The sequence below is a fragment of the Trichosurus vulpecula genome, chromosome 4 (assembly GCF_011100635.1).
Source record: "Trichosurus vulpecula isolate mTriVul1 chromosome 4, mTriVul1.pri, whole genome shotgun sequence".
In the NCBI taxonomy this organism is placed as follows: domain Eukaryota; kingdom Metazoa; phylum Chordata; class Mammalia; order Diprotodontia; family Phalangeridae; genus Trichosurus; species Trichosurus vulpecula.
This window is the reverse complement of record NC_050576.1, coordinates 226,843,494-226,867,443: the sequence shown is the minus strand read 5'-3', so window position 1 is coordinate 226,867,443 and position 23,950 is coordinate 226,843,494. Positions and strand designations below refer to the sequence as shown.

Genomic DNA, 23,950 nt, shown 5'->3' with positions numbered 1-23,950 from the left:
AGGTACTGTAAATATTAACCCTATTTTATAGAAGAAACTCCTGACTAGAAGTGACATGGCCTGATCAGTTACATAACTCTTAAGTGGTGATGCCAGCATTAGAACCCAGATCTCTTGGTTTTCATTCTAGTGTCCCATCAAGCAGGCCATGCAAACAAAACCTCCTCCAATTAACATTTTTAATCAATTTTTTTCACCTCATTGTAACCCCAGTCATTCTTATCTTCCTTGTTTTCCTATTTCAGTTGAGGATTATCTACCCAAATCCCTCTCCATGAAGGCAAGGCTAGTTCATTTCCTTAAAAGCTACTGAAAACATCCTCAAGATTTAATTGCCTCAGATGACTAAGGCTCAGGCTATTGACTGATTTCTGGTTGCCTGATTACAAAAAGCCACGAAGAGCTCCATTTTCTCCCTAATGCCTAACTGGTCACCCACCATGAGCAAATCCGAGTCAGAGTTGCTTTGGTCCTGCTGAATTGACACACTTCCTCATGAAAAACCTCCCCTGCAATGGCTTAGGAGATCTCCTTTTGTTCAACCACAAGACAGACCATGAGGGTCTCATTTCATTCCAATCTCCAAACCTGATCTACCTGGAGACTGACCTGGTCACCCTTTGCCTGAAACAGTCCATTTCCCTTGCTCTGGCCTAATCTTCCTCTCTTTGCAGTCGGGTCGCTGTAGTTACCCAGTTCAACTCTATGCTATCTTCCACTCTCAGATTCCTTGATCCCTTATTCTATCTTATTGTTTATTCCTTTCCAAACCTCTATCCTGGGTTACCTCCCCCATTCACCTACCCTACTCCTTTTGTATGCATCTGAACAATGCTGAAGGAAAGCTATCACCTTCCTGATTGGGTCCACAATAAATGTATGTTATCTGATCTTAGCTGGGGGGTCACTGTTGCTCATCATTCCTTTTACCCTTCCCCTGATCAACTCTTTAGTGTATTCCCCATCCTTTCCATTTGACATCAATCAATCAAGTTAAGTACCCACTATGTATCAAGCACATGCTAGGCAGTGCTGGGCTCAGTGGAAATACAAGTACAAAGAATGAAATAATCTTTTCATGCAATACTCTTCCAGACACTGACGCCATCATCTCTTCCCTCAGAGCATGAGGACCTCAAATCACCCTTTATGTCAACTCACTAGGCCATTCACTATGAACATTTTCTTTCCAATTTTATGTCTCAGATCTCCTCTAGATCATTCTCTCCTCCCTCACTCTAGGCTCTGGTGAATTAAAATGATTTTCCTATAACAGTATATGGAATTAAGAGTAGAAATACAATAATTTTCTATCTAAGGAATGACAACATGGTGGAGTAGAAAGAATACTAGGCTGAAAATTTAAAAGATCTGAGTTGACATCTCCAATGCCTCTTAGCTGTATGAATCAATTCACAGTTTGCATTAGTGGAGGGAATTCCAACAACTGGAGATCTTAACACAGGTGAAATGCAACCGGAATTCTGGCAGCAAAACTCCAGCAGTTCTAACCCAGTTGGATTCCAATCCAAGACCCTTTGGGTCATGGCCCGCCAACTGACAGACCTAACTAATTTACTTTTAATCCCCAAAGGCTCAGGATTATAGAGGAACATAAAATTCTAGGGGCCAAGTGGTATTTTCCTAAATCCCAAGGTCAAGAATAGAAAGTACATTATGTTGATTTCTGCTGAGGCCTCCCAGTCCTGACAAATCTTTACAAGTCTGACCTCGGCTTCTGAGTACCTGGGAGCTAGAAGGAATGGGAGGGATATAGCTAAAAAGCTCCTCAGTCTAGTCTAAGAATAGGAGAGGATAATGATAACCCATTCCCTGGGGCCAAAACGGAGAGCTGCAAGAATCCTTACATGACTCTCCAAAGAGCAAATTCTACTGGGCAACCCATTTCCATTCACCATATGGAGAGCCTACCTAACTCCAGAGCTTTTTCTGATCTCAGAATCTCAGCAGTAGAAGGATCCTCGGGGGCCATTTAGTTTTAACTTCTACCAGTGGGAGAATCCCTTCTATATCAAAACCAACAAATGGTCATGTAATTTTTTTTTTCTTGAAGGCCTCCACACTCCCATTTTTTAATGGCTTTTTGTGGTTATTGTTGCTGAGAAATTTTTACTTATATCAAGTTTCTAATTATGCCCTTTTTTGTTACTTCTGCCTATTGCTTCTAGTTTTGTCATTTGGGGCCAAGAAGAATAAATTAATTCCTCTTTCATGACAGCCCTTAACAAATGTCAGGACAGCCATCTTGTGTCCACGTCACAGAAACCCCCCCCCCAATTAGAGGCCAGCTATGCAGAGGGCCTCTCAGAAATGACACTCCTATAACTCTAAGCCAAATCAAACAGGCCTTTCAAAACATGACTGTCTTCCAATCAATTCCCACAGTCTCTTGTGGCTCTGGGGTACAGCATTAGAATTTTCTTCTTACCAATCCTACCCCCAACCTGGAACAAACCATTCCAGTTGGGCATGAAATAATTTGATGATGTGGCTACAATGACTAAGTTCTCTGGCTTGTCACTCAGTGGCATTTATTAAGTCCTCACTGTGAACAGAGGACTTTCAAGAAATTTTTGAAGAGAGAAGGAACACATCTTGAGTTCTTATCTAGGTAAATAGTTATGAAAAAACGTAAGCCTCACTCAGTCTCCAAACAGAAAACTCCTTGTTTTGTTTTGTTTAGTTCTGAAATCACCAGGTAGCTTTTTGCTGCTATCTTCCATAAATCTTGGTGGGACCTTGATCATGGTCTTTCCCTTTCCCTTCTCCAGAGCAACGCTCCTGACCTACAGTGTCCTCTGCAATACAACTCACACACAACCAGCCCTGCACATACGTTGGGGATCCAGGGATACACTCATTCATTTAAACATTTTTACTAAGTCCTTACCTTATGATTACAAATACTGTTTTTTACTCGTTTCAATTTGACAATGCTTAATATAGAAATCAGCCTTTTCAGGGTCATCTCCAGCTCTATTTCCAAGTTTTCCAAGGAACATTTTACCTACTGTGTGGTTCTGGTGAAAGTTTGTTGTTCATCTGGCAGAGAAGAATATTAGATCTTATTCTCCTGGTCTTAGATAGAAAACACTCTACTCACTTGAATTACGACCCACAAGCTCTCCTGCCCTGTGCTAGAGCTTCTCCTTATGTCTATAACCTTTAAACTGGGGATTCTATTCCACTACTAGATATCCCCCCAACCCAAGAAAGTCAATTGCAAAAAGACATAGACACCAGACACCAAAAATATGTATAGAGCACACCTTGCGGTAGCCACAAACTACAAATAAAGAGAGGACAACATGTTACTCTGCCTAATCAAGAAGGGCCAGTGGCTCTCTATTACTTCCAGGATCAAATATAAAATCTTCTGCTTGTCTTTTAAAGTTCTTCAGGACCTGGTCCCTTCCTATCTCTCCAGCCTTCTTATGCCTTGCTACTCCCCTGCAAAAGACACCTGCAATCCAGTTTCACTGGTACCTCCTCGCTGTTGTTTGCACCAGATAATCCATCTCCCAACTCCAGGCATTTTCACTGGCTATTCCTCATGCCTGGGAAGCCTTCCATTCTTATCCCCACCTCCTGCCTTCCTTGGCTTCCTTCTAGTCTCAACAAAAGTCCCACCTTCTGCAAGAGGCCTTCCCCAGTCATCCCACTGAAACTGCCCCCATTTTATCCAGTCCGTATCTCATTTGTACAGAATTGTTCTCATACCATCCCCCCATTAGACTGTAAGTTCTTTGAGAGCAGGGACTTTTTTGGGGGGGGGATGGATTTCTTTGTATCCCCAAATCTTTGCACAGTGTCTGGCACAGTGCTTAATAAATGCTAGTTGACTGACTGATTGGATAGCTAAACAAAAAATTCTACATGATCCTAATGCAATATTACTGTGTAGTAAGAAATGATCAATATCATGAAAACTGAGAAGTACCAAAAGACTTAGAGGAACTGATTCAAAGTGAAGTAAGAAGAACCAGGAAAGCAATATACACAATGATTACACCAAGGTAAATAAAAAGGACAGCAAAACAAATGAAACCAAAGGCAGTGAGATTATAATAAGGAAGCTTAGTGCCAAAGATGAGATATGAAAGGCACTTGGCTCCACTTTTTTACAGGGGTGGGGGACTGGGTGTGGAACACTGCAAATAATGTCAAACAATTTTGATGTATTTGTTCTCCCCCACTTTTTTTATTCTTTGATACAAGGGATAATTTTCTTGGAGGGAGAACATGGAGGGATACATTGGAATATATAGGTAATATTTTTCATAAGATATTAATAAAAAAAATTAGTCATCTTAAATTCAATTGTTAAGACTTGCTATTATGTACCTAAACTCTTTTTTAAATGTAAGTATGCTTACAGTAGGTTTCCCCTTTGCCAAATCTTCTTTCTTCCCCATTCCTCGGTTCTCCTGAAGCTATGATAGCCTCTGTACTTTACAGATGGGACTGGAAGCTCAGGGATTTGGTTTCCTAATTGATAGCTTGCCTTAGGATCATTGATTTTGAGTGGGAAAGTGCTCAAAGTCATTTAACCCAACCTATCATTTTACAGATGAGTAAACTGAGACACGGGGAGATTAAATGACTGTCCTAAAGTTATACAAGTAGTTAGTGGTAAACCGAGGGTTCAAATCCAGATCTGAGATCAGGTGGATCCAAATCTCAAACAATTTCCACTGAACAACTGCTTCCCTGGGCATAAAGGGACATTTTAAACACTTGTGGGAGAGGGTCAAACAGTCTTAAATGATGCTTCCTGAGCAAGGAACACAAAGCTTTTTGGTGAAAAGCAGACCTGCACATACAAAATGCCAGACAAGCACCCCAGCCCCTCCCCCAGCTCTGCCAAAGTCCATAGTTGGCTTCCCCAGCCCAAGGAAACTGAATGAGCACATAATGAGGAAACAAGCTTGGACAAAGGAGACTCTGTGCAGAACATTTAAACATGTTATATTGTATAATAACTATAAATTACTTCAAATTACTCCTCTTCAAAAGCTCCTTCAGCTTCTTGTTATCTACTGATAAAACAAGTCCCATCAACCTATGAGGCAGCAGGTATTAGCAAAGCAATGATAAGATGTTCTTGGGAAATATGAAAATTAAGCATATAGCACATACATACACATACTCACACATTCATATACACATACCACACACACATACATACACCTACACACATATACTCACAAACACAACACATACATTCATATACACTCATGCACAGCTTCATACACTCACATACACCTCTTACATACATACCACACACACTGACACATATACTCATACATACATATTGCACACACTCATACACAAATTCACACACACATATACACTCACATATATACATTCTCACACAGTCATATACATATACCACACAGAATTGTATCTTCCCTCACACACATAAATACACACACACACACACACACACACACACAGAGTCTTTTAGTAGGAGACCCAGGTAGATACCCAATTTAGTATTGCCTCATAGCTAGGAAACTCCTTATGCTGACTTCTCTCCAGAAACAGGCTCTCCCAAACCATGAGCCCACACTGGCCCAGATGATGAGCCACCCAGACTACTTTGACTCCTAATACAGCCAGGTATCAAAAACCCAATAAGCTGGAACTGCCTATCTATCTGGATGGCCCAAATCTCAAAGCTTTATTTGGGAGCCTGCTCACAAACAGGGTTCTGGCCTTTTGGGAGAAGAAGGACTAAGGGACAAACTAAGGCAGAAAAGCAGAGGGTTTATTTGCTCTAATAACAATTCATCAGAACAGCGTTCCTTCCTACCTTTGGTTTCTACATCGAATTGAAATAAAAATTATTAGACTTTGCTTCCCTAAACTCCTAAAAAAGGTGTTGGGTTTTGTGTCACATTGGTGAGAAGCCTGTCAGGACTTCCCCTTCTGAGAGGGGAAATATACAGCCTATATCTCTCAAGGCCCTTTCATCCTGGCACAATCTGGAGCCCAGGATCACCTGCACTTAACCAACTCAAGAATGAAGTATTACAGCAGAAGATATATGTGCATGTATATATGTATAAACATACATGTGTATATATGTATATGTGCATGGATATATATACACACACACACATATATATACATGTTTATGCCCTGCTGCAATACTTCATTGACACATATTCTTTAGTACACTTATATCTGTATATATCTGCATCTCTCTCTCTCTCTCTCTCTCTCTCTCTCTCTCTCTCTCCCTCCTTCTTTCTCTCCCTCCCTCCCTCTCTCTCTTACTCTCTCTGAAGGAATCCCAGTAGCTACTGGAGAAATAATTTATATAGGACATTAAGGTGGTCCCTTTTTTCAAAAATCTAATATCTTGGCTCTTTATGCAAAAGTTACAGTCTCAGCATCTCTGCCTTTTAAAGTTTGTCTATGTAAACTCTTACTCTGAACATCACCCTCAGGTAACCACTGGAGACTATCTGGTCCCACAGTCAATCGATCTCAGGATCTCTACTTATCATGAAAATAGGAAGATAATGAGCAAACTGTGGGGATTTATTCTTTTTAATTGCTCCCCACCCTCACAACTATAATATACACATATTCTTAAGACTCTGTTTGTGTGGCTGAGAAATACCTGATTTGTGAGGTTCAAATAAGATTTGGGAAATGCTTAGCACAGTGCATGGCACACAGTAGGCATCATCATCATCATTATCCCCCTCCTCCTCATATTCTTCTTCTTATTATTATTCCTCAGTATCCTAACGAGTTCCCTTTGTATTTGTGATCTCCTCCTCTCGATGGTTAAGGAGCATCAGGTCTTCTTGCACAGCTGGAAAGCTTTCAGTCCCACTTTCACTTCTCAGATGTTCACAATGCTGTTCTTTTCTTAAAAGTGCTCGCCCATTACAGAGTATGTCTGACTGTCTACGTGGGGATATTCTTTCAACTGAGAATGTTTTAGATGCTAAACAAAGAGCCTAAACAGAACAGCTGCATTTAGGATATGTATACATTTATATCCTAAATCCAGCTACACACCCACTATGCATTCACCATAGGAGAAGTACTATGGATCCATCTGTCTGGGGGCACTTATTCCACCAAATCTTAATTTCTCTCATCAGAAAGTTTCAAAGCCCCATAATGAAAGTTCAGCTCACTGTCCACAGATGCTTAAGAAATACTTCCTACTATGAAAAGCTGGTTATTTATCCCTAAGGTGACTGGCTTGTTGACAAAACACACACACACACAGACACACACACACACACACACACACAATTCCTACATTCTACTTTTCTTCCCTGAAGAGAGAGAAAACAGATCGATACTCACTGCAGAAAGCTGGCTCCATGTAGACCTCAGCGGCTTGTAGTGAATTACAATTTTTTCATCTGGTTTTTGTTCTTTAGGCTCTGAATCTTCGTCAGAGTCAATATCGAGAGCTTTTTCTTTGTAGTTCTGATACAACACAGCATTTTCTGCAATAAGAACAAGCCATGAACTTGTAATTAATTGGTCCCAAACTATGCTATTTACAATCAAAGACAATATGATATAATAGAAGCCAGGAGGCCCTGGGTTCAGCTTTTCCCTCTGACACATCTGGTGGGTGACCCTGGGCATGTTATTTAACCTCTCAATGTTCTAGACCACTCTTTAAGACTGTAAATTGCAAGGAATGTTGTCAATCTGCACTGAGGGAAGGAGTTTCCCCATGTCATTGAAATGGCTGGGCTGATGCCCCTTCTTTATTTGTTTCCAGAGGAGCTCTAGACACATTTTCCTGGTTCACAGAACTGCAGGATTGAGAGCAGGAGAGGTCTCAGAGGTCATGTGGTCCAACTCACCTTTGGCCAAGAATGCTTCACCTACCCAACAGAAACTCATTCACTTTTCACATGACGCTCCCAAGGAGGGTGACCTGACTCTCTTGCAAGGCAGTCCACTTCACTTTAGGAAACCACTCATTGTTAGGGAGCGTCTCCTTACATTAAGTTCAAAATGGACTTTGGACACCTTCCACCTCTCACTCCAAGTTCTGGCCTCTAGATCTAAGCAGGCTAGATCCAATTCCCCTTCCAGGCAACAGACCTTTGAACACCTGAAGGCAGTTACTATGTCTTCTCTTCTCCCCACTAACTACTGCCAGTTCCTGAATCATTCTTCACGTGTCGTGAACTGGGTCCTTGCAGCTCTGATTACACTCTCCAGTTCATCAAAATCCTCCCAAAAATGTGGCACCAGAACTAGACATGATCCTGTGGAAGTGGTCTGCAGGCAGCTCTTTAAGACCATTCGTGGCAGAGAAGGTGCTGCTTTCATAGGTGGGGGGGAGGTTGCTCACATTGGGTACAGAATATCATTGAAACTCACATACAGGTGTTATCTCCTCTTAAGCAGAAAGCAGGGTTTTATGTGCTGGGCACAGAGTAGATGATGAATATATTCATTAGCTTTGAATTGGGATTAATCATTGAATTTAAAATACTTGGAAACTGGAGAAATTTGAGCATTAGAAATATCCCCTTTTCTGCTTCTTATAAAGGAGAAATCCTTCTGTTTCCATTGACCAGGTTTGGGTCAAGGCCAAGACTCCATGCCAGAGTAATAATTCATATTTCTATATTACATTAAAGTTGGCAAATGGGGTTTCCCCACAAATGTGAGGTTTTTAGAGTGAGAGTTCTTATCCCCATTCTTCCCTTGACCCTCCCACATAAAGTCTCCAGGATGTCCTGGAAGGATGGGAATGAAACAGAAGCCAAAGGATTATAGGGAATGATAAGAGATGGGAATGGACAGACACCCAGAAGCAGCATTTTGAAAGCAAACTAGGCTGCACACTGTGCCAAAGGCCAGGATTCCATTCCTTTAAAAAAACCAAAGGCTTTTCAACCTCTGAGGAAGAGTTTCTAGGAGGTTTGCCGAGTGCTAGAACTGACGGGTGGTGGGAAGCATCCTAGAAATCAGGAGAATAGACTCTTATTCTGTCCCTGCCTCTCACACAAGCAGATCTCTGCCATGTCTTTGAGGCTCTTGGGTCCTCTACCATCACCCAGAAAATGGGAGGGCTGGACGACCGACTTCCCAGCTTCCTTATAGGGCTGTAAGTTCTGTAAAATCCATTGAAGATACAAATCTCCTTTATAAAAGCTTCATGAGGCAATGGAAAGAACCCCAGCCTGGGAGGAAGGAAAACAGGCTCGGAATCCAGGCTCCAGTCCTCCCAGACTATATACCCTAGAGTAAGGCACTGGGCCCTCTGGGCCTCAGTTTCTTTATCCATCAAGCGAGATTTTTAAAAATACCTGCCTGTGACACATACACTCGGTAAACTTCAAAATGTCTCCTGAACATGAGCTATGTTAAATATGTCAATTCTTCAAGGACTCATGGTTCTACAAGAACTCATTCTCCCACCACACATCATAAATCTTCTTTAACTTAGATAATAACGATAATTAACAACAGCAATTAGCATTTCTATGGGGCTTTAAGGTTTGCAAAGTGCTTTACAAATAGGATCTCCTTTTATCTTCGTAGCAACCCTGGGAGGCAGGTTCTGGTACTAATTATCCCCTCTTTACAATTGAGGAAACTGAGGTAAAGAGACAGTAAGGGAGCCAGCACAGGCTCACATAGCTGGTTTGAGCTGGTTTGAGGCCTGGTTTGAGCTCCGGCCTTCCTCAACTCCAGGTCCAACACTGCATCCACTGCACCTCCAGCTGTGTATTTAGTTGATGGTGTACAAGAGTTCCTGGGATGGGATAAAAAACTATCACCCTGTCCTTCCAGTTAAGTAATATCTGCATGAACCTAAGTGCCACTGGCAGAGTCTCTGAGAACTCTGAGTCTGGGTCAGAGGTGGCAGAAGAGGATGGAAAGGCAGGATTATCATAGAGGTCATACATATGATTCAATAAGTCCAGAGGACTTCCCTCAGCACGTGCTTTCTTAAGGACACAAAAATTCAATTTTCAAAACCTAAAACACGGGCTTAATGCAACACCAAAATCTGCCACTTAGAGTAACCTTGGATAGAAATTTTTGGTAAAACAAATCATTACCCCTTTTACATCTGCCTTATCAATTTAGATGTCATATGCCAGCCATGTTTAGATGAGGATATCTCTGTGTTCAATGGAAAGAACAGCAGCTGGAAGTGAAAAGCCCGCAGCTCAAACCTATTACTGATACCATGTGTTGCCTTGGGCAAGTCACTCGACACACCTGGGGCCTCATTTCCTTTACGTGTAAAATGATGGAGTGGGATTGGATGTTCTTTGAATTCCCCTCCACCTCTAGCTCTCTGATACGCTGAGTCAGCTACAGAAGCTCCCTGGGCAGGGAGGGGATAGGATGAGAGGGTTTCTGAGCTCTTTTCCCACTTTCTTATATTTTTAAAATTAGAAAATCACTCGGTGCTGCCACAAAGACTTCTAAGCTTATAATTCCCAGAGCACACGTCAATCTCCACAAGGAGTTTCCTCACTGATCATCCTCTGAAATCTGATTTACACACTCTGGGGCTGACACTGACCTCTCCTCTGGGGCAGCCGCGGCTACTATTTCAGTCATTTTTTTTTGAGGCACCAGATTCTTGGTCAGACTTTTAAAGATGAAATTCACTAATTGGATTAGGCTGTTGAGCACCTGGCAAGGCAGCTGAAGGTCACAGAAAGTGGGTCAGACTCCCAAATGGAGGAAAAAGGCTTCATTGCCTCATACAGGATTCCATTTCCCAAGTCACAGAGTCTAAAATGAGCAATGATATTGCAATAGGGAAAAAGAATGTCTGTGAAAAAGCCAATGAAAATCTGTGAAAAAAATTTTTAAAGAACATTTTTCCCCATACTGAAACAATAGATGTAATGGAAAAATCTATTCATTTTTGGTAGATTAAATATTTGACTATGAGCAGTGATGAAATCTTATGGTCATTTAGACTGAGCCGAAGAGCCCTTAGAAGTAATCTCATTTTTCAAATGAGAAAACAGAGGGTCATGTAAGAGAAATGACTTGTCCACAGTCATATAGAAAATAAGTGTCAGAGCTAGATTGTTGAACCTGGATCCTCTGGATTCAATCCAGAGCTCCATCTCATGGCATCATATTGTTTCCTCACTTGTGGCTTATATTACTAGATAATATTTTAACTAAGAACTTTGAAATATATAATACAGTAAGTACTTTGGGCATTTTTTAAAAAATCAATTTTGTTTGTTTCCTTGGTTTAAATCCTTGCCCTCAAGGTGCTTATATTGTCATTTTTCTTGCATTCTTATAATTTTGTTTTCATATTGAAACAACAGAAAAGAAATTGATCTCTCTGGAAAACTGAATGCTTACCTTCCCCGTCAAACGTTCCTTGGCCTTTCAGCATTTTCTTCTATGAAATATGAAAAGTAGAAAGAAAGAGAGCAAACCACATATGAGACAGTGTGACTGAGCATGATTCTTCAAAATCCACAGACTGTCTTATGTTTTTAAAAATTCTGAATATATTATCTCTGCTAAGTGTAGGCCATGCATGTAAGGATGATCCCCTAAAAACAGTGAGGACAAAGGCTCACCCTACAACGTAGCAACAACTTCCACCTAAGGTCACTTCTGATCTAGCAACCTCACAACAGGACTTCGGAACTAAACTTTCTTCTCCTATCAGAGGAAAAAAAAATTTTTAAACACAAAATATTATGTAAGCTCCTTTCTGAAAGACCATAACCCTCTAAAATAAAACAGACTCTCATGTGCACTAAATACATGACATTTATATAGATGAGTGCCAGTTCACCAATTAATCAAGAAAAGATGTGGCTGCCAAAAAATGTTAGCTGGATGCAAGCTAAAATAAGTTTCTGACTTATGGGAGAGATTGTCTTGTTCTAGAAAAAGTGGACTTAGTAACACATCTACTTTCCTTCTCTCCCTTCTTTCCCTTTTTCTTCCTTCTTCTTTCTCTCCTCCCTCCCTTTCTTTCCCTCTCTGCCTTCCCTCCCTCCCTTCCTTCCCTTCCTTTTCTTCTCTTCCTCCCTTTTCTCCTTCCTTCTCTCACTCTCTTCGCTCCCTTCCTTCCTCTCCTCCTCTCCCTTCTTCCCTTCCTTCCCTTCCTTGCTCCTTCCCTCCATCTCTCCCTTCCCTCCTTCCTTCCCTACCTTCTTCCCTCCCTCCATCAGGCCCTTCCTCCCTCCTTCAAGTCCTTCCTTCCTTCCTTCTTTCCTTCCTTTACTGCTTTTTTTTTCTTCTGTCCACCAAGGTAGAAGTCATGGCTTCATTTACTGACATTTAAATAAATAGCTGACATTTACACGGACTTTAAGTCTTGTGAAACACTTTACTTCCATTATCTCATCTCATTCTCATAACAACCCCGGGAAGGCATTACAGGGTTTATTATTCCTATTTTATAGATGAGGAAAATTGAGGATCTGAGTTAAATGCCTTCCTATGGTCACACAGATAAGTGTCAGAGATGAGATGAAATACCAGGAAAAGTCAAAGAAAATACAACAAATGTGGAAGCAGTTACAGTCAAAGCATCGGGATCCCAGACAGACTGCAACTTGTCTTTACATTTTATTTGTGGGGAATGAAGTGAATAATTTCTGAATGATAATTACACAATTCAATGATTAAAAAGACACTGAAAAGCAGGCAGAAGGAAGTCACCACACATTGAATTAACATTTCACTAGGGGTGGGACAGTGAATACTCCTTGGCCACTGGTACCTGTACACATGGCACACACACCCAACTTTCCAATGGCCAGGGGTGAATGGCTCTGATCCATGAAACAGCAGGGATGTATTAAGGTGTTACTAGATGCCAGGCATTCAGGCTACAAAATGAAAACTGAAACAGTGCCTACCCTCAAGGAACTTACATTCTATAGGAAGAGACAACTTATATGTAAATAGGCACATAGAAAAGAAATAGACACTAACTTGGTGGGATGGGGAGTGGAGGAAGCAGAGAGGGGGGATCAAGAGATACCTTTTGTAGGAAATGGCACTTGAAGTAAACTAAGCTTGGAGGGAGCCTGGGGATTCTAGGGGGCAGAGGTGAGGACAATGATTCAGGCAGTGTATCCTTGGGAATTCCTGCTCTCTAATTAACAAATGTTCTTGCATTTTAGACTTCATTCTTTCATATTCCTTCCTTCTTCTGGCAGATTTAGTTCTCCCTCCCTCCCCCCAAGACACTGCTTCTACTTGGTGGATTGCCATTCACACCTTGCCAAACCTCATCTCAGAATTAATCCCACCCCCTTTTCTCTCTGCTTTCTTCAAGATTCTACTAAAGCCCAACTTTTCTGCAGGAGGTCTTTCCTGGGCCCTCCAGTGGTGAGTACCTTCCCCTCTAAAAGGTATCATGTGTGTGTATACACATACACACACACACACACACACACACACACACAGTTATATAATTATCTATACAGTATATATACTGTATATATGTATATATATGTGTGTACATATCTATACAGATATAATTATCTATACAGCATATAAATACTTTATATATGTATGTATATGTATATATGTGGACCTACATGTATATGTATGTGCTTATATGTGTATGTGTTTTTGTTTGCATGTGTGTGTGTGTGTGTGTGTACACACACACAAGCTCTGTTTCCCTATTAGAATGGAAGCACTTTGGGAGGAGGGACTGTTTCCACATTCCTGTGTGCCTGGAGATCCCTAACACAAGGTCTGAAAAGCTTTTATGAAGCAGTCCCACTAACTGTCCTAGGGGCATCAAAATAGAGAGGAAGGAAAAAGAAAACATAGACATATAAATATGTAAAAATAAATACAAGGTAAACAAGGGAAGGTAATCAGGAAAAGCCTTGGGTGGCATGTGGTGTTAGAGCTGGGCTCTGAAGGAAATGGAGATTCTAAGGTCAGAGGGGAGGACAGAGTATGGTTCAGGAATTATGGCAGGTAAAGATAGAGACAGGAAGGTTACCTGCAAGGAGCCTCAAAAACAGGAGTTTGGAGGGAGGCTGGAGCCAGCCTGGGAAGGGTTTGAAATGCCAAATAGAGGAGTTTGTATTTGCTCCTAAAGGTAGCAAGGGGCCACTAGAATTGATTGGGGGAAGGGTGATATGGGCAAGCCTTTGCTTTAGGAATCCCACACTGGCAGCTGGGAGAACCCAGCTCTGCCGATGAGCTAACAAACGGAATTAGACATTAGTTTTTCATTTTCTGCTGCAAACATTTTGCCTGAAGTTATTTATCGAAAATTGTATGATCTCCTCTGGTGGTGCCAGTCAGGGCTGAAATCAGAGGTGTGTGGTTAGGAGTGGGGGGAGGTGGCAGGGCCCACGGTGGTATGTGATAAAAGCAGGCCTTCTGAATTCAGCCCCAAATAATCATCTGCTGAAGAAAAATAAATCGTATTTCCCACCCCCAACACACACACGAACACACACACACTCACTCTCACTGACTGGGTATGTGCACACTTCCTAATAATTTACTCACCTTAATCCTTCCTAAGCTAGAGATCTTCTCCTTGTCTTCCATGACCACTTTAAGATTTGGCTGGGACATTCTGTTTTTCTTCTTGGAGTTGGTGGGACTGTCAAAATCAAAGCCGCTAACAACAGCCCTGCGGTAGGAAGTCGACCTCAAGCCTCTCCTCAGAGACCCAGGGCTGCCTAAGTCACTTTCAGCTTCTCCTTCCCCATCACTTGCAGGGACCAGTGGGGCACTAATGGAATCCACCATGCTTCGGACCTTTAAGACCCTCTTATGGGGCTCGGAGTTTTGACTGCTGGATTTGCTGATTTTAATCTCAGAGGCCAAGCCCTTCGGGATAATTTGTTGTTTCCCTACTTTGAGGGCAGCTGGGCTGTTGGTACTCAGAATGACCACAGACTTTTCTGGGTTGGAAGGCAGACGCTGGGGAGACAGTTTTTGTTCAGGGGGAGTCCTCTGTGGGCAGGGTGAGAGTTTCAAAGGCGCCCTCTCTGGGTCCTTGGCATTCTGGCTGGGCGGTGATTGTGGGAGAGTGGTAGAGTTGTTGTTAAGAGAAGGCACAGATGTGCTGAGTGAAGACCCTGTCCTGACATCCAATCCCATTAGTTCCTCGTTCGGGCTTCTTGGGATCGAAGCATTGGGAATCCTCAGGGGGTGCCCTACTTGAGTCTCTGGGGATGCGATTGCACCTGGGTAGCTCACAGAAGGGCTGGCCACCATCCTATGGCCCCCGGGTGACTTTTCCGCGGGCGGCCTCTGGGAGACAGCTCTGAAATCCAAAGGGAGAGCCTTCCCATTGGCCACAGACCCTCTATTAGGCCACCACAGCACGGAGCTCCTCTTGAGCATCCTGCGATCTGGCGACGGAGATGGAGAAGGTGAAGCCGAAGAAATGCTCCCACTGTGGGAAGGCTCCTTCCCAGTGAACATCCCTCTATCCTCCACAGGGAAATCCGTGATCAGCAGCCCCGTGGGGCTCTGGTAGGACTGGGGTCTGGGCTTGCTCCGGACCAGCCGCTGGGGCTGCGGAGTGGATCGCCTCCTCCATAAAGGGGTAATGTTGTGACTCGAAAAGTCCACTTCGCTCTCACCGCCACGGTCCATCGCGGACCCCAGTGGGAGCCCCGAAAGAGCGGGGAGACAGGGCCAGGGAAGGGGACCCCGCAGCCGGGCCGGGCTTTCGTCTCCTAAAGAGAAGGCAGAAGTCAGCGAAGTAGACATCGCATGAGGGCAGCAGACCAGCGCCCCCCGCCCCCATCCCCTTCATCCGTGGGGGAGGGCAAGTGGAGGGCTGGCTGCTTCACTTTACCGCCATCCCCGGGTGGCCAAACGGGAGCAGCGGCCTCACAGGAGCTGGAGGCGGGGGGGGGGGGGGGGGAGAGGGGGCAAGCAGGGAAGCAGTTCCGCAGGCCCCCTCTTCCCTCCCCCCAGCCTCACCCCCATCTTTGAGCCCTGGGAGGGGGAGGGGGCGCCGGGGCTCCAGGGACCCACCCCAGGAGAGGACCTCACACTTTCCGGGGAAACTCTCCCGAGCGCGAGCCCCACTCACTCACTAAGGGGGAGACTACCTCTTCGCCCCTCCCCCTTTAGAAGACCTTCGCAGGAGCGATAGCACCTACCCTCCAAGAGGCTTCAAAGCCCAGAGCCCCGGCAACACCGTCTGCCGGGTGGGTGGCCCGGGTCCCGGACTGCAGCCCAGGCGTAGGCTGAGACTACGGCGGGAGCAAAGAGCCGCCAGAGAGCCCCGGCCCGGCCCCCGTGCAGTGGACCCGCCCGCGATCCGCCCCTGAGGGCTGGATCCCGCCCCAGCCCCGCCCCTACCCCGGCCGGCCTGTCCCGGGCCCTGCCCCGAGGAGGGGACTTTCATTCCACTGGGATAACAAGTGAGCAGGGAGGGGCGGGACTGGGAGGGTGTGCCTGGGGCCCGGCCCTCCCGAGGCAAGGGCGAGGGGGAAAAGTCTGAGACCTCCCTTAAGTAAGGAGAAGTAGGGTAGCGACCGGCAGACAGTCCTAAGGAGGTTTGGGTGTGGCCGCCAGGGGAGGGAGAGGGGTTTATTCTGTGCCCGCTGGGGTGCCTCAAGATCACCGAAAGAGGTCCGGTGCAGAGCTGGCCTGAGGGAGTGGTATGGTTGTGGGGGAGGGAGGGGCCGAGGGAGAGGGAGACTCGCAGAGAAACGAGACGGAAAGAGACCTAGGCGGATAGGGACGGAGAGACAGACACTGACCCAGAGACCCAGAGAAACCGAGACTGAGACGCGGGAAACAGAGAGACCTAGAAATTCCGAGAGATAGAGACAGAGACGAACAAACAGGAAGGACCCTTCGCGGATGATACACAGAAGCAACTTTGTTTCAACAGAGATTGTTTGGCTGCCAGAAAAGAGCCAGATTTTTGAAACCTCAGCTCCCTGGGTTGTGCGGCCTGAGGAAACCCAGGCAGGCGAAGTCGCCCAGGGACGGGTAATCATCCCTCCGGGGCCTCGAGGCTAATAGCTTCCTGAACTTCCCTTTCGAATCACAGATTGACAACTGGAAGGGACAGCTAGATGTGGAAACTGAGGCCCAGTTAGGGGAAGTGGACGGGTGGGACCATCAGGATCCTGACTTAGAAGACGTCTCGGAAGAGAAAAGGCTTACTTCCAGCACGAGGCTGGCGGCTTTAGTTACTGACCAAGAAGTATGTGTCTGTGCGTGCGTGCGTGCGTGTGTGTGTATGCTTGTGTGTGCACGTCAGTGTGTGTGCATCTGTGTGAGTGTGGGTATGGCAATGATGGTGCTGGGCTTTTACCAAAATTCATAAGAAAGCTTTTTACCAGCCATTTAGTAAATGCCTGCATTTTGCCGGGCGTTGTAACGCGCAGGGACGAAATGAACCATTTGTATAGCTTTGGAATTGAAAGTGGCCTTCGTAATCCATCCTCTCCAACTTTCCATAAATTGTGACGCCCAATATTAGATACGAATCTTGAACTTGGGTTTTCCGATTTTAAGACTATTTCTCTTAATCTGGGTGTTTTTATGGTTTCATAACTATTTATTATAATTTCTTTATAATTCATATCCTTATAATCGTATGAATTTTATGTATGTTAAAACATTCTGAGGAGAGATCCATCGGCTTCCCCAGCTTGCCAAAGGGGTCCAGCGCACACGCACACACACACACACACACACACACACACACACACACGCCAAGAAAAACTGATTAAAAGAGAAGGGAGCTGGGGCTGGGGGTGGGGAAAAAGATCCGACGAGGGAAGAGGATTTCCTGACTTTCCTTGCTCTCTAGTGAAGGCACCACGGAAAAATTACAGTTAAGATTCACAACCTTCACCTCCACGCCTCCCTCTTTCCTGCCCCAACATGTTCAATCAGTCTTCCACTCTCATTGATTCTACCTCACAGAGTCTCTTGCACCTATCTGCCCCCTTCTGTCCACATATCTCATGAGCCTAGTTTGACCTCTCATTGCTTTTAGCTGGACCATTGCAGTGGCCCTGCTTGACATCCTTACCTCAAGCCTCTCTCCTCTCTAGGCAATCTTCGAAACAAGTGCCAGTTTTATTCGTAAAGCTCCTCTGGCCACCACAGTCCAGTGGGTCGCTATTTCCTCCGGGATCAAACACTAACTCCTCTTTTTGGTATTTAAATTTCTTACAACCTGACCAACCTACCTTTCCATCTTTATAAATTCGCTCCATTTATTCATACTCTTTTCCATCCACCAAATTTGTCTTCCTGCTGTTCCTCTTGTAAGATACTCCATCCGTGGTGCCAGTCTCTGTCCCTTTGCAGACACCACCCCCATGTCTGGAATTCACCTCCTCTTCATCTCTGCCTTAGACAAGTCCCAGTTTTCTTCAAAATTCAGTTCAAACACTTTGTCCTACAGAAAGCCTTTTCCAATCATCCAGGAGGTGGTGAATCCTTCCCTCAACCCACCACTGGCCATCTTTTTTTTTTTTTAATACATTTCAACTCTAGTTATCTGTCCTTATGGACCCTAAGCTTCTTGTAAGCAGGCCCTATTTAATGTTCTTTGTCTTTGTATCACGAGTACCCAGAATAAAGCCTGGTACACCAGAGGTGCTTAATAAGAGCTGCTTGACTACAACCAGTATTTATTGAGTGCCCATTCCCAAGGCACTGTGCTAAGATAGTCACATCTAGATGACCAACATCTGGAGGTTGTCAAGAGGGTGCTAAAGAAGTAAGTGAAATGGGGCAGCTAGGTGTCAGAATAGCCCTGGAGTCAGAAGGACCTGAGTTCAAATATGGCCTTAGGCACTTACTAGCTGTGTGACCTTGGGCAAGTCACTGAACTCTGCCTCCAAAAAAAAAAAAAGTAAGTGAAATAACTTAACATGCCAATAGATTAAAGATACTTCCAAGGGTGTGCTGGTACATGTTAACTGACTCTCCAAGAAAAAAAAAATCATGCATGACACTTTTAAGTTTAATTTGCATTATTAACTTTTTTCCCTCATTTCCTTCAGTCTAGGAATCAGTAAAACAATAAATTAAGCCTTGATTTATAGCATTTCCCAGTTTCCAAGGTGTAAATGTTCACACTGGAAATTAACAATCTCTCATGATCTGGCTCCAGCTTACACTGTGCTTCCCTCATAAAGAGATGTAGTGGATAATATGGGGAAGTACGGAAGGGGAGACAAGACGTTGGACAGTGTCTTGCTCTGGTTAGATGTTTTCTCATTTGTACATCTTCCACACCATCTTTTGAGCCCTAGAACTGGAAGGGCCTTAGAGCTCATCTGGTCTAATTGCCTCGGGCTTTTTTTTTGTCTCTTTGTTTTGTTTTGTTTTTCCCACCAGGATGAACAAGCCAAGAGAAGCTGAATAACTTGCCCAGGGTCACACGGGTAGTAAGTGGCATTGCCCCTAGTCCTTTAGCCTTTAAAGCAGATGTTCCTTCCATTGCCAAGACTCTCCCTTGCCATCTCTTGTCCCACTGTTCCCTCCCCCTCCCCCCATGGTTGGGAGACACCAGCAGATAAGGTGTGGAATGTGTGGAGGTAGATTCAGGCTTTGCAGAAACTGGCCAAAGATTTACACAAATGCTTATTTCCAGAAGATTCTCCTTTTATTTTTGGAAGAACAAATACACAATATCAAACTTGGCCACTTAGCTTTGTTTCATCCCTGAAAAAGGGTTAAGGGGCATGGTTAAGGAAAGAGTAGGACTCAATAGTTAGACATGAATGAAAAAGATCATAGGTAGGTATTAACTCATCAGAGACAGATAGAGGGTAGTTGTTGTTCTCAGCAAAAATGAGAGGCAAACAAACCTTAATGTTCACCAAACTTATAGGGGTGCCCATCAATTGGGAAATGACTGAATAAATTATGGCACATAAGTATAATGAATACTATTATGCTGGAAGCAGTGCAGCTGGATGGTACAGTGAATAGAATGCCAGGTCTGGAGTCAGGAAGACCTGAATCAGACACTTACTAGCTTTGTGACCCTGGACAAGTAACTTAATCTTTCTCAGTCTCAGTTTCTTTATCTGTAAAATGGCGATAATCTGATACTACCTTTTATGTCTACAAGGTATATATTATGGTATATTTTTATACCATGAGGATGTTGGGAGGCTTAAATGAGGTGATATGTGCAAAGCACTTTGCAAACCTCAAAGTACTACATCCGCATTGATGGCAACTATAATTATGGGAGATGAAGTTGAGGCCTAGTGACTTACCATTCCCACATCAAAATGAGAGAAAATGGCAATGTCAAGAATTGAGCCTGAGTGTTCCTGCTCTGGAGCTAGTGCTACATCCAGTGTGTCGTATAGCCTGTATGTCTACATCTGCCAAATGATGGGGATGGACCAAACAGTCTCAGATCTTTTCAAGTTTTAAAATTTTAAGTCTTTAAATGTCATATGGGTGGAAGGCTCACCTTGGAAGACTCTATTAGGCATCTTGGCTTAGGGATCAAAGAATCCCAGCACTATGGAGAACTTTGTCCTTCATTTTCAAAGAGGACCAATGACATCATGGGGCGATCTTTGACTTGCATGTAAATTGGATTTAAGGGAGGCAGAATTGCACAAAGTTATGAGCCTCACTCTCTTGTTCAGAGTCATCGAAGTCCAGTGGCTGGACAAAAGTCAAGAGGACTGGTGACAGTCCAGGATGTAGTGGATGACCTTGGTGTCTTCCAAGCCTGACCAAGCTCTAAGCAGTCCACAGCGCCTGCTTCAGCCGCCTTCATGGCTATTGGAACAAATTGTTGGAGAACCTAAAGTGGAAAACCTAGAGAAGCTCAGAATAAGGACTGGCGATGTGCATGGAAGGGTGCTGCTTAGGGAATAGTGCCGTAATGATTTTGTGTTCCTTTGATATTTTATTTGGGTTGTTCTGAAAAATGATCAGTAAGTGAGAGAGCAGGGAGTTATGAGTAGAGATCAAGACTTAGACAGAGGAAGGTTCAAGTTAGGTCTCTGATGCATACTCACTGTGTGACCTTGAGACTAAACTCTAAGACTATTAGTTGCAGGGAAGCTCCTCATGTGCACTGATGAAAAAAACAGGTTGAGACTGCCTCTCCTCAGTGGGGGGGGAGCACTGAATATTTGAAGCTCATAAAACCCTATGAAGTTTATGTTATATCTATCATTTAGCAGATGGGGAAACTGAGTCTGAGGAAGTTTCAATGACATGACCATGGTCGTAGAGCTAGCAACTATCAAGACAAAATCTGAACCCAGATCTTCCTGGTGCCAAGCCCGGAATTCTAGCCACAACCTCATGAACCTCAACTTCTTTTATCTTTCTCCTTTCTCTAAGTGTGTGGCAAAACCTAATTGTACCTTCATTGAAAAAAAGAGGAAAAGTCTGTGGACTTCTATCTCCTGTTTCAGAGATTTGAACAAATAATTTAGTAATGATCTGGCATTACCTTTGGGTAGCTAGTTAATGTTGCTCTAGCAATAAAAAGAAATTCTGTTATTTGCTCTCAGGTTTTTAGAGAAAGCAGAAATTAGTGCCATGGTACACAGTCCTCATTTGCACTTTAAAGTTTTCTTCTGTACAGATCAGTTGGATTTAAACATTAAGAATACGGAATGTTTTTTCAAGATGTATTTTTAAACTTTGAAAAAAGTATCTGTTTATTATTTAAGCCTCAAAACAACCCTGTGAAGTTTGTGATCCAGCTATTATCCTATTATCCTCGATTATCCTGAGACTGGAATGGGAGGACATGTTCAGTGAATTGCCCCAGGTCACATAGCCAATGTGTCAGAGGAGAGATCTGAAGTTGATCCTTTCTTACTCCATGTCTCACGCCTGCTGATTTGATACTTTGCCTCTGCCAAATTAATTTTGAAATATACAGACCTCCATCAGAAGAGCCAGTGATCACTTGGTTTTGTGTGTGTACATCTAGCTGGTCTTGCAATTGGCTAAAAAGATAATGTTCTTGTTATAATTTGGGCTGAAATTTGCCATAAATTTTTTTCCCCAAAAGGGGCAACAGAATTCAGCTTTGCCTCCTGTGTTGGTAACCAAAAATGGGCTCCTTAGCACTTAGTCAACAAGTGCCCTTGACTAGTTTGGCTTTTTCCCCTGAACTGAATGCTGTTTGTATGTTGGGTTGGAGTAAGCTTGTCGGCCCCTTCACCTTGCTTCCCTTGCTTAAGCTGATCGAAAGAACCTGTGCTTTTCCGGTCAACCCCTTCACCTTGCTTAAGCAGATTGAAAGAACCTGTGCTTTCCCCGGCGTACCTTACACCCCTGCAGAAGCCGGATGGTTAAAAACAGCTTCCGTTGGAGCCAGAGGCTGCTATAGCTACAGCCACAGCCAAGGGTGAAGCTGAAGCAGGAGCTGCCGGTAGCAGAGCTGACCTACGGGAGGAAGCTGAACAAGGACTTGAGGCCAGTGGGTAATCTTTTTACCATAGAGGGGAAGCATGTATATGATTTTGCTGTACACCATCATGCTTCTCTGTGGCCTCCTGGTTACTCTTGTGAGGCAGACTTATTGGGCCTGGAAGCTTTTGATCAATATGTCAAAATGGGGATGCTGGTTCATGGGTTGGTTACTGTGGAGCCTAAATATATGCTTTGATTCTTCTGCCTCCTACTTTGAGAGTTTCTTATATCCGGTGGTTCTGAACCTTTCAGACATATATATGACCCTCTTTGAAATTATAAACTCTGCCCTCCTAATACACCCCCACGAATTTAAGCTAACTCCCAAGTTACACCACCCAATATGGTAGTAACACACTTTAGAAAATGCTTTTCCAACTTGAGAACAGACACTTAGCAACCATTTCTACATGCCCAAGATTCACTAACAGGCTAAAAAAAAAGCTGAAGGTCTGAAGGCGAGTAGGATGTTGTATTGGGCATCTGCTATAGCCACTGAATGATTAGAATATTGTTCTTGGGGAAAAGACCCAGCGAGTCTGTGAGTTGTTTAACTTTGACTAGAAAGCGGGCAGAAGGGAAGAAAGAAAGAAAAACACAAAACTGTTTTCAAACTGCCTTGGAGAGGAGCAGTGAAAAATCTCTGATGTTTAAATTATTTGTATAGAAATATGGATCACAGGAGGTTAATTTAAACTTATTTAATTGGGATCAAACTTCTTTGGATGGGTCCTTCATCAACAAGAGAATCTGGCTCCGTGTGTTTAAAATGTTGGCTTCTTTGTTTCAATATGACTCATTAAAATCATGAATCACCTGTACTTTTAAGCAAAAACTGATTAAATGGTTGGGGAATGGCGGTTGCTCCATGTTGTACAGAAGCCTGCCAACTGACCATTTAGTTCACTGCGTAAAAACTTCTCAACTGAAATCAATGATTGTTTATTACAATGTAAAATGTCATTTACGTTAGATTAAAATGTAAATTGTCAATTACATTAACATCAATAACATCCCTTGGCCAAAAGTATAGGTCTTCAGTGTTCTAGAGGGTCAAATTTCTTCCATGTGTCTATAAAAACTGAACACTGAAGATTTAGATAGATCTTTTAAAATGGAAAAAAGAAATCAATCGTTTATTTCCTGAAGGAGGAAGAAGAATAACTTATATTCATTTCTAAACAAATGTTACTACTTATTACCTACATATAGACAATTATATTGTCAAATTTTATGTGACCACAGTGAATCCATTAAACTTCCCTGTGATGTAGAATGGTATGATGTCACAGCATTTCAGATGGCAATACTGAGAGGTCATGTGATCACCCAAAGATTTTTTTTTTTTTAATGAGCCAATGATTCATTCTTTCAATGAGTGTTTTTATAGACCTCCCTTCAGGTAATATAAGACAAGGACAAGGTAACTAAGTCTGGGCCCTGAAGGAGCTTGCAATCAAATGGGGAGCTAAGACAGGCACATGGAAGAGTTAAGGGATATCACAAGACAAACTATGGAACATAGGATAAAGTA

The 23,950-nt window shown here is 43.4% G+C and overlaps 1 protein-coding gene across 1 annotated transcript in view; it reads right to left on the bottom strand.

Moving 5' to 3' along the window:
• Window positions 1-15,695, bottom strand: part of ARHGEF26 (Rho guanine nucleotide exchange factor 26) — a 133,322-nt gene extending 117,627 nt beyond the window's left edge. Inside the window, exons 1-3 of the mRNA XM_036754579.1 lie at window positions 14,518-15,695; window positions 11,374-11,413; window positions 7,357-7,502 (exon numbers count right to left, since the gene is read on the bottom strand). Of these exons, the coding sequence (XP_036610474.1) occupies window positions 7,357-7,502; window positions 11,374-11,413; window positions 14,518-15,618 (1,287 nt within the window). The 5' untranslated portion in view covers window positions 15,619-15,695. The remainder of the gene's footprint in view (window positions 1-7,356; window positions 7,503-11,373; window positions 11,414-14,517) is intronic.
• Window positions 15,696-23,950: the final 8,255 nt, after the last annotated feature.